At 39.2% G+C, this 12,014-nt stretch overlaps 1 protein-coding gene across 1 annotated transcript in view; it reads right to left on the reverse strand.

The window, feature by feature from the left end:
- The window catches only part of SOAT1 (sterol O-acyltransferase 1), a 48,577-nt gene that overhangs the window by 23,298 nt on the left and 13,265 nt on the right, over nt 1–12,014 (reverse strand). The window contains exons 3-6 of the mRNA XM_042463929.1: nt 7,998–8,053; nt 3,907–4,049; nt 3,755–3,814; nt 356–463 (exon numbers count right to left, since the gene is read on the reverse strand). Of these exons, the coding sequence (XP_042319863.1) occupies nt 356–463; nt 3,755–3,814; nt 3,907–4,049; nt 7,998–8,053 (367 nt within the window). The remainder of the gene's footprint in view (nt 1–355; nt 464–3,754; nt 3,815–3,906; nt 4,050–7,997; nt 8,054–12,014) is intronic.

The raw sequence follows: 12,014 nt of genomic DNA on the forward strand, positions 1-12,014 counted from the left end.
CTACATACTCACATAACATTAGCTGTGAGGCATGTATGATTCTTTCCTTCGACTAGCATAGCTACTGATAACACAAGTGCTATGTGGCAGCTGTATTGGTGTCTCAAGTTACAGACTGGTCCCGGTGACCACATTTGAAACAAGTCTTCTGACTCCTAACTCCCCACCCTTCCATCTCTGATTGTGCCAGACCCCCTTTTCTCATCCTGTTAGAGGCAATGTTCAGCTCACTAAAAAAGCAATCTCTTCAGCCAACACATTTCCAAGGAGTAGGATGGTGGCTTCATTAATTCCTGTATGAAAATGTCAATTACAGTATTTAAAAACAAATCAGCTAATCTTTCAAGATGCTTACCTTCCTTCATCAATGAAGTCAACTACAAGTGTGCTGAGAATGAACAAGATGAGCAGGGCAATGAACATGTGATAGATGGTCTGGATGTGATCCACTTCAAACAGCTCACTGAGGAAAAAAGCAAAAAGTAGAAAGATATATGCTGGGGCATTAGGAAAGCATGTGTCCAGGTGTACATAATCACACAGACACACACACCACACATTCCTTATAATAATAATCTTACAGAAAGTGCTACAAGTCTCTGCCTTACAGTGACTATAGACATTCTAGCAGCATGAGTGTCTTCAGTAGGTTTGCAGAAGAGGATATGCGCTATCAGCCAAGGTCACACTAACATTGGGTTTTTACCTGCCAATCAGCATGGGAGTGCTTCATTTCAGAGCACAATTCCTATGCATATTTTCCAGAAAAATCTAATTTCCAACATGCGTAGGATTAAGTTAATGGAAATCACCTTTTGGGTTTTGCACTGTGGGAATAAGTGCTTTTCTATATGCTTCCAGAGGGAAAGGGTATCTTGTTTCATACAGACATTCTGCCACTCTGCACTGCTTTCTTTCTTCTAAAATTACAAGAGTGACATCCCACTCCATGCTAGACAATCTTGGCTTTGCAAGATTTACCTAGTTAGTGTAGGAATGGAACCTTTAATATCACAGTCCAAGTAAGTCAGAACACTAAAATGTTAAGAGGGGCTCCACATTCTGCTTTTTATACTTTCCCTCCTCCTTCTTTTCCACCTTCTTTTAACACTACAGTTAAAGTAAGATGGGTACAGAGAATAGTGGACTTGTTAAATATCTGAGCATTTAAACTAAAAATTGTTGTTTTTGTTGTGTGCTTTCAAGTCGTTTTTGACTTATGGTGATCCTAAGGTAAACTATAACCAGCTTTACCAAGAAAAGCTGGTTATAGTTTATCTTAGGATCACCATACCAACTTTTTTCAGAGGGGGTTTGCCTTTGCCTTCCTCTAAAGGCGAGAGTGTGACTTTCTCAAGGTCCCCCAGTGGGTTTCCATGGCCAAATAGGAATTTGAACCCTCCTCTCCAGAATTGTCCAACACTCAAACCACTACACCACACTGGCTCCCAATTGAATATAACCACCAAATAAATTTAGGATCCCTAGCTGCTGGTTGCAAAACATGTACTCTACCACTGAACTTTGCAGACCACACTCCTTGATGTGATGTGGGAAGGGAGGGAGGGTTCATTTGTGCACAAATATGTTCTGCATATGTTCAGAGGCTCTCAAAACATTTCTGATTAAGAATTCTCCACTCTTTATTCACTGACACTGATGATCTACCATTTAATTGTTTTAGACCAGTATCCTCTAACTGGAAAAATATTACTCTGTATTAACCTTTAACTAACAAAGCAGAACTTATAAGAGGAGACCCTATGCTTTAGGACTGCCTCTTTCAACCTGACAGCTCCTAGATGCACTGGATTCCCACCATTCCCATGCAACAATTCTATTAGGGCCTTACTTTCTATGTGAAGAGGGGGGAAAATCTGGGTTGGAGGAAGACAGCTTTAAATGGCAAAAAAGAATCTTTCTGAGGAAGTAAATTAAAATAATGTGCCCTGAAATCAAGAGTCAACCCCCCTCCCCACGTCATCTGTAAATCCCATGGTGTGGCCCAACATCTTCTTTTCAGTAATGAATTAAGTGATGGCAACTTTGTTAATTAAACTATCCCAGTTATTAATTATGATGGTAATTAGGTTTCTTTTCATAATGCTAGAGTCTCCCTCTATTATGAGCTTTCCAAATCCACTTTCACAAGCCAGAGGCTCACTTTCATGGGACACAAAATATATACCTGAGAAATGTATTGCAAAATGCCATTGTGAAGTTTGATATTATAACAAAAATACATCCTGTGTTTTATATCATTAACGAAACCAACATAAAAACATTTTTAATGAGTTACTGAAGCCTACTCAATAAATGGTTTGGGGAAAAATAAGTTCTGATTTCAAACAAAAGATGTTGTGTAGCATCCTACAGGGCTTCAAAAGAGTCATTCCAACATATCTCTAGTAGAAATTTGAAAGAACCTTCAACTGAAACAAATAGGATAACCAATAACATTGCTATCTTACAGTATAAGAACAAGGCATATGTTTGTGCTCTTTGAGACCTTGCATGTCAGTAATGCAGATATGTCCCTGAAATGTTATTTATCTCAAAAGCAGGAGGAAAACAGACATTCTGCTACCAATGTGAAGGACAAACTTGCAACGATTTCCCAGTAAAATTCAAGGAGAATTAGACAGAAACCCAGCTGGAGTTTCACACATAAAATTACTGGGACATTTCTCATAAGAACAGGTTAGGCAACTGGACCACAAGCCATAGTGGGGCCCAAGACTATTTTATTTGGTTACCCCAGTTTCTGGGGTAACAAGTATCCACTGTTGTTTTTTTCTGTAAAGAAAAGTAGGAGAAAATGGGTGAGGATATGCAGCCTTTTACACTCTTTCTGCATTCTACACACCATGAGAGGCACCTTAATTCAGTTGTAGAGTATCCATCAGCAGACCAAATGGATCAGGCACCAAATGATGAGGAAAATTATTGTCTAAAAAAAACTGCTACCAATCAAGAATAGATCAAGGGTAGGGACAGTGTAGTCTGTGATTCCCAAACTCCTTTTGTAGCCCAAACCCCATTTTTTAAAAATCAAGTAAAATTGCTCCAAATCACCTAAAGCACCATAAGCACACACCTAAATGCAGCAGTTGGCTTTACTTTCCTTCATAAGCCCCTCTACAGAAGAAAGTTGGCTGAAAATACAACTAAATCAAAATGAGATGTGACAAAAACAAAGCCACATCAAAACTAGCACAATCCAATGGTGGGAGGTTGTTGTAGTAAACATGGACCCAGTGCAATTGCCCACCACTGGAACAAACAATAGCAGGGCTAGACAGTATGACAGGGTGCAAAGCATTTCCATTAGGCCAGTGGTTCCCAACCTTCCTAATGCCGCGACCCTTTAATGTGGTGACCCAAACCCATGAAATTATTTTCGTTGCTACTTCATAACTGTAATTAAATAGGTGTTTTCCAATGGTCTTAGGCAACCCCCATGAAAGGGTCATTCGACCCCCAAAGGGGTCCCAACCCACAGGTTGGGAACCACTGCATTAGGCCATATCCTTCCTACCTGTGAAAGCTTTCTGCTACATCGCTCAAAGTTTATTGGGCTATCCATGGGGAGATTAGATAGGAAAGAAAGCTGATTTACAAGGGGCAGGGGGAGTAAAATAAGCCACTTCTTACTCTCCTGCACCACAGATCACCAAAACTAGTGTATTTTAACTGCATCCATCCAGTAGAACAAGGCAGCAATGGAAGTTGCAAGCTCAATGAACATACTCACTCCAAGACAGACTTCCTAGCAATAAAAACTTTTCCATGTTCTGGAGGTGCTCTTGATCCTCTGTGAAAAAGAAGATAGAAGCATTTTAAAAACATATATTACAAGGTAAAAACAAATCAGCTCTGTTGTAAGCTAAACTGAGAAACACTTACTTAGTTTGGAAGCTCTCTTTCTCTGTACAAGTAGTTGGGAAGGTGGGTGGTGAAGACTCCAGCATCACTGACTTTGCAACCAAGCCATTTACAAATTCTGTGAAGTGATTGTCAAATTCCCTCATAAAAGTTGGCTTTAGCTTCTGGTCAGGTGTGGAGAAACAAGAGAAGAGAAATCAGCTTAAATATGACTACACTTAATTTGCTTGGTAATTGGTATCCTACTACCATCTTAATACTAGATTAACTTCCCCACATCTTATCATCAACAAATGTCAAATCAGAAACGAGGTAATGAGAGCAACTCCTTTATTTTCATCTCATCTTTACTAATTTAACTCCCATTGACTTTTATGGGTCTCCTCTCAGTAAAATTAACAGTGGATTTCTCCCAGTAATTAGCATAATTCTGTCCCATCCTTGTTAGCAATAGATGGGTCTACCCCACATGATAAATTGACTAACACCTCCTTAGAAGTTTTGACTAGCCAAATGCCAAACATTCTGAATCTTCTGAATTTGAAGAAGGTCTGAAACAGAGGCGCCAAAAGTGCCAGTTTGGGTTGATCCGAGTGCATGGCATACACATGCCCCCAGATTGGGCCAAAGCGGCACTGCAGACACCTAAGGCAGCCCAGGCAGCCAGTAAAAGGAGCTTTAAAAAGTGCTCCTTGCCAGTGGCCCATTCAGGACTGCCATGGCAGGCAGCCTCGGGACCATGGTGTTTGGTCATCAATCACAGTCCTGCACCGAATGGGGAGCGACTGGAGCTAGAGCGGCCATTCTGCTTGACCCCAAGTCTCAGTTAAGTGTGAAATAAAACACAAAATTACTACAACTATTGCTGCTATTATTATTATTAAGCACTAATTCTCAAAAAATAAAGGGAGAAAGGGAAATCAAAAGCAGAAATTGCAATGGTCAGGATCCTGTTACATAGCTTTTGGAAATAATTTTATGTGAATAATGCATGAACATCCTTTCTTCAATATTCTGTTCATCATTCTGAAAGAAAATATTCCATAATCAATTTTTTCTATTTTTTTTTAATTTTCAATTTTTCTAAAAAAAAGTTTTGGGGGTGCTCCCCCCAATTTTTTCCTTCCCCCCTCCCTGCCTTGTTTGAGTTTAAAATGCTTGGTTCCCCCCCCCCAAAAGTGCTATTAAAATGAGGGGGGGGGGGGAGTTTGACAATTTTTTAAAAAGACAAAGTTCTTTCCTCAATGACAGCAAGTCTGAACAGAAAAAAGCTAAATTCAAATAAAAGGTTTCCAAAATTTCCAAAATGACAAAATACCTCTGATGGTTAAAAAAAACATCTAGCAAAAGGAATAGTTTTTTTAAAATTAAATTACTATTCTTCATTTTAGAAGTATGACACTAAATTTGGGGGGTAGGGTTGGTATTATATTTAGGCAACCAGAAGGTATAGCAGAGAAAACTTATTCTACACTTCACTGCTATTCAAAAAACTGGAATACTGTAGTTACAAACTGCTTGTTAATATTTAACATTTTTGCTGACAACTCTACAAGAACAGGAACTTCAAGTTTCTTGGTTGTCCTGTTTCACTTGTTATGTTCACAAAAGGGAAGGGTTTTTAAAAAAAACTTCAGAGCTGTTTGATCTGTTTGTAAAGTTCAGTCAAGATAGACAGATGCCAAAAAAGGGCAAAAATTATAACAGAACAAGGAAGGGGAAGGAGAAGCAGGATACAGAGATTCTGTTGTTCAGTCCATAGATTCAACCATCCATGGCATGAAAATATTCAAAAAAATATATAAATTCCCAAAAGCAAACCTTGATTTTCTGCTAGTAGCATGGTGTTTTCTGTGTATTTTCAGTTATTAATGTTTCTTCCTCTGATCCTCACTCCTCTTGTCTCTGAATCTAAGCCTGCTCTGTGATAATTTCTGCATTCATGTTGAACGAACAGGGCGATAGGATGCATTCTTACCTGACTTCTTTGCCAACTGAGAACCATTCTGTTTCTCCATATTCTAACTGTAGTCTCTTGTTTTAAGTACAGATTTTCTCATCAGGACTATCACATGTGGTGGCACAACCATTCCTCTAACAGTGAGCCATAGCTTTTTATGATCTATGCAGTCAAATGCTGATTTTTTTCTGGAATTCCCTTGTGCACTCCATTATCCATCATATGTTTGCAATGTGGTCCCTAGTGCCTCTACTCTTCCCAAAACCTGCTTACACCTCTGGAACCTGTCACTCCATATATGGTAGGAGTCTATGCTGCAAAATTTTGAGCATTACTTAAGTACTCTTAGCACCATACAAAAAGGACATTCGGCAGTTTGCAGTTCATTCTCTTTTACTGAGACTGGCAACATTAACATGTATTTGCCTGATTTCCAAAATCTTCCTGTCTCCTAGGAACCCTTCTGGCATTAATGATGGCTGTCAGACCTCTGTGGACTGTCAAGATTGTGAAGCTTGTTTATGGGTGTATAGGCTGTTCGCATACTGGTCAAACCAGCTGGCTTTATTGCTGTCATTAATATTATCATTAGTTTTTTGTGGGTTTTTTGGGCTATGTGGCCATGTTCTAGAAGAGTGTCTTGCTGACGTTTCACCAGCATCTGAAGATGCCAGCCACAGATGCTGGCGAAACGTCAGGAAGAAACTCTTCTAGAACATGGCCACATAGCCCGAAAAACCCACAAAAAACTATGGATGCCGGCCATGAAAGCCTTCGACTTCACAATATTATCATTATCGTGTTATTATTAATGGGCAATAAGTGACAAGACCCAACATGGTGTAGTGGTTTCAGTGTTGGACTAGTAAATTGGTAGACTAAGGCTTGAATCTGAGCTAATCCATGGAATCCCAATCCAGCTAATCCATTGCTATAATCTGAGGCTAAGAGAATGTGACTTGCCCAAGGTCACCAGTAGGTTTTTATGCTCGATGGGGAATCGAACCCTAATCTCCAGAGCAATAGCTCAACATTAAAACCACTACATCACACTGGCTATGCTAGATGTGTACTGTATATGATTTTGTTCATTTCCAGTCACCATGCTGGTTGTGGTAAGAATCCAATCCTTATGTAGCAAACATTATTATGAGTTCCAGCTCAATTTGGAGCATCATTTGTGATGGAAACATGGGACACACACTCAAGAGACAAATGAACAGCCAAATCTGGAGCTAGGGAGAAGTATTACTCCCACAGTTTCACTGCGATTCCAAAATGCTCCAAACACCTTAAAAGCAAAACCACAAAAGATACAAACTCCAGAAATCCTCTTAGGCTTGAGCTGAAAAAAGAAGGGGGAAATCTGGCATTTCCAACTTGTTTTCAAGATTCTTCAGGCATCTCCAAGCCACAGCACAAACACTGGCAATTTTTTCTACGCCCTTTCCCAAGATCAAGACAAGGGTAGGGGCTCATGTCTGGCTCATGGCATTTTCAGATGTTTGGAGAGCCATAGAAGCTCTGTGCTTCACTGAGAATGAATCCCCATTCTATCTTGAAGTAGAAGAGGAAATAAATGATGTTCCCTGACCTTGTGGGTAGTTTTGTTCATTTAAACAAGGCTGGAGAAAAAGGTTCTATCCTTGGAGGAAGGTCAGGGTCCAGTGCTCACAATGTTTGGCTTCCCAGTCTAGGCCAGCTAAAATTTATGAACTTTTAAACAAGATCAGGTTAAAAACCAAAACAAAATATCAACATTTTCTTACAGACATCTGCACTGCACAATATGAAAAACTGTCCAAGTCAACTTTAACGTAGTCCTTCCCTTCAAGCATCAGCACCTGCTTATTTCAAGCAACCTTTCAGCAGTCCCAGACTTGGCATTTCCAAATTTCTCAATGCTGGAATCTATCAAGTACTATTTATTGATTTGATCTGATTTTTCTCCTGCTTTTCTCCCAAACTGAAACCCAGTTCTTGATAAAAGAAAACAGTCACCTGTAAGTTGTCAAAAACAGGGCAATGGCTTCATAAAGTGAGAGACTAATATTAAACATAGATCCATAAATGTATATATAGTGGAAAGAAGCATCATGTTTCTACGGATGCTTTCTTTCAATCCATATTGACTAATATTCAAAATGTTTACCTCCGCTTCTGCTAAAAGTTGCATCCTTCTCATTGTATGGTCAACATCAATTCGACCTAAAGAAAAGACAAATCATTACTCTATTATTTCCAAGGCAGAGATGCATACACAGTATTTAGCATATCTAATATCTATCTACTATATGTGAACATATGAAAAAAGAACAAGAATATACAGAGATAAAACTATTTAAATAGCATACACATGTACATTTTAAAATCAGTATTGAAAGGAAGTCTACAAAAGTTACTAGCCCCAGAAATGTTTAGTCACCCATCTTCTCAGTCATACTTGAGGCCATCAACAACCTAAAATAAAAATAAACTTTCTTCCAATTTAAAAGCCTTCTGTGCTTACAGTGCATTCTCATTAACCACAGAAAAACTATTCTTTCCAAGCAAGCTGTAAATGTATACATAACTGTATAGGTCTAATGTTCCCTGAAGAAATAATCCTCTATCTAGAGATAAAGAAATCCTTATGATGACCCTAAGGTGAACCAATCACAGGGTTTTCTGGGGATAAGGTTGTGTGACTTGTCCAAGGTAACGCAATAGGTTTTCAGGGCTGAGATAGGGATAGAACCTTGATCTCCAGTGTCCAGTTTCAATGTTCAAATCACTACATATGGAGTGTATATTGCAGTATCATTAAGTCTATGTATATCTATATGTCCCTATAAGTCAAAGTGAATAAATCTTGCTAAATTTCCTCACTAGTAGGCATCTTTAGGGTTCCCAGATTGAAAACTGAGAGAATTCCTATATCCTTAATGGTATAGAAGAAGGAATTTCAGCAGGTGTTGTGTCTTACACAACAAGGTAACAATCAATACCTACTGAAAATCCCTCTTCTATACAATCATTAAAGGTACAGGAGCCCTCTCCAGGGTATGCTTTAGCAATCCTAGACATCTAACAAGACAGCCCCATACATCTCTCTTATAAAGTTCCTCGTCACTCACCACAGGAGAGGAAAATAGTTCATATCTCATCAAGTGAACTAAGCTGCAATCAAAGCTGTGAGAGATTATAGAAATGTATATAACTATGCTGACTTTTGAGACATTTGTTCTAACTGTAGAATTAAATTTTATACTTTTTTGTGTACAAAAAAAGTCAACCTGCTGTCATGCTATTTGCTTCAATCCTTTCAAGCATAAAAATTCAGTTGTCACAGCACTTAGCTAATGTAAGAACAAGTTCCAGCCATTTACTCCAGGGATTCCCTGCTCTGAAAGAGATCAAGGTCCATTTATCAGTCTGTTAGACCAGCTTCTTACTGCTCTTGGGATTTATTCATTCACAGAACCTTGAGAGTCATGACAGGAACAAGTGATAACATATCAATTCTTGAAAATATTTGCTTCATCTGCAACTTCTTCAGCCTATTCAAGGTCTCGATGTTTGGCCAGTCCTGAAAGCCACGCAGGGAGGAAGGGACGGTGGAGGAATGGGGAGGAATGGGGCTTGAGCATACCCGTTATTTGTTTTACGAGGGGGAGTCCGGAACAGATCCCCCACGTAAACAAAGGGCGCACTGTATTTTATGTAGCACATATACATCTCTGGATATGTGTTGAGAGTCCATATGACAGTGACATTTACCAGAGTTAAGACTACATAACTTTCCCATTTAAAATCATGTTTGTTTTTTAATTCTGGTTAAACAGATGCTAAACATACAGCAAACATCCTTTTCAGTAATTATGGTGTTATAAATCTCCCTTCTGTGTGTACATGCCTTCAAGTTGCCTGTCGACTTATGGAAACCATTAATGTCACAGTTTTCCCAGTTCCCTCCTCCTAAATATAGTTTACAGCACCTGGTATTCATTGAAGGTTTCCCATCCAAAAAATAACAGCTTGCATGATCAGACAGGATCTGGTGCCCTTAGGGTAGTATTGTGCCACTGAAATTCACTTTTATGGTCAATGCACATGCAATGACCAATTTGTCTCCACCAACCTCCTTTTTGGCAGCACAGCAAAGCCATTTGTGTGTTGCCAGAGAACAACCAAAATGCTTCCAGCTCTCTTCCTATAGCTAGACATGCTGCAAAAGGCAGGAAGGAAGCCGGACACATTTCCACTTGTCACTTCACACTCTCCAACACCAAAGAAATGAATGTGTTGGGGAAGGCTGTGCTTCTGAAAAGGTAGTTTTTAGGAGATGTAGCTATCTCTCTGAATGGAGAATGTTAGCCATTCATTTAATTGTATGTTTTGGCATATTTACAGCCAATATTTGCTAATAGGCGTACCCTATACCTCTGCATGAACCAAAAACTGCTTGAGTATCTCTTGCCTCAGTCCTCTAAAATAGATTTTGCATGATCTGATGAACTGTAGGAAGAAAGAAAGCCTCCCTCCTGTAACTAGAAGCACTTCCATGAGTAGAACAACACTTTTGGATCCAATCCATGATTTTATTTTGAAATAAGATTTTAAAATGCAAGAAAAAAACCCACACCAACACTATAAGATTATTAAGGGCATAAAGAGATCCAGTGGGTATATTCCTTACCACACAATGGATATACGTAACTGAAATTGCCTAAAGAGATGCTCAGGAACACTCATCAGACTGGGTATAAACGTTATTTAGCCATATCATATTCAGAAAAATAATATGGTTGTCATTTTTAGAAAGGATTTCCAGTTGGATTTCATACAGAAGGAAATTACTCCATGCACCATGAAGTTCTGCATTGTATCTTCACCAGCAGTACAGAATATGTATTAGAAATGGAAAAAGCAGGTGCAGCTAACATATTACCCAACTCGGAGAAAAAGGAAAAGAGCAAGCTTCAAGATTCAGAAACACTTGGACTGACTAATATTGATCAAGGTTCATTAGATATGAATCATTAAACCAGGAGGAGGGATTTTAGCACACACAACCGATTTTATTACGCAAGATATATGTGACTTCATCATATGATGAACAATCTGCTGGAATTGGAGAGATGAACCTTTATAACCTTTATTTTAAAAAAAATGAATCATGCTTATAAGCTGCAATATCTTTGAGACAAAGTTTATGGTGCCACAAGTCTCAGCACAGAGAAAATCCAGACAGTTTATTATAGTGATAATCCTCTGTGCTGGTGTACAGACCAAACAGGATATGGAGGGGTTCAAATTAAACCCCATCCATAGAACTGCTTATTTGTCTTTGCTGAAGTTCTGCACCTCTAAAATGGGAAGAAACAGTTTCCTCACAAGAGCAGAGCCCACCACAATTGAAAAATGCAGTAAAGTGGAAGTCTGCTATAACCCTGGGCTTGGTGACTCAATGTCACATGGCCACATGGGACGGCATGGATTAGTTCCTCTTCATTGTTTCTTGCGTGCTGCTTTTTTCCTATAATGGAAGCACTGCCTCATCTTACTCCTTCCTTGCTCCTTCCTTTGTTTCTTGTTCCTTTGTTTCTTGCCCAACTCCAGCCTCAAGGCTAGACTGAACTTGCACAGTTTACTAGATGTTCAAGCTGAGGGAAGGGAGTTGGGCTATTAACAAAGGTATCGCTATCATCACTGCCAGTTTCTTTTCCCTCTTCAGATACCTAGGTCTTCAGATATCTAGGTCCCATCCAGTGGCTAACAGATACCTAGGTCCCATCCAGTGGCTAACAAAGAGGATCTGGGATAAAGACAAGGCTTTCCACAGCCAAGGTCTAGAGCGGCAGAAATTAAGGAGTACAGTCCTATTGCTAAAAACTGGAGACATGAGACTATGAGAGGGGGAGCCTCCTTTCTCCCTGAAACACTGGGCAGAGATATCTAGTGGTGGATGATGTGACCCACACCCTGCGTATTATAGCAGTACACATAGATGAATAATAATAATAATAACAACAACAACAAAGGTTCGTACATTTAGAGATATCTCTTCTACGTCACTGGAAACCAGATTTATTATTGGCAAGGCTGGCATTTAAAAAGACTGTGGTTACCTCTAGAAGCAGGAAGCAGAAATTTGTTTTAGAGTAATGATATGTTAATTTCTCTTTGC

This window comes from Sceloporus undulatus, chromosome 4, assembly GCF_019175285.1.
Source record: "Sceloporus undulatus isolate JIND9_A2432 ecotype Alabama chromosome 4, SceUnd_v1.1, whole genome shotgun sequence".
NCBI lineage: Eukaryota > Metazoa > Chordata > Lepidosauria > Squamata > Phrynosomatidae > Sceloporus > Sceloporus undulatus.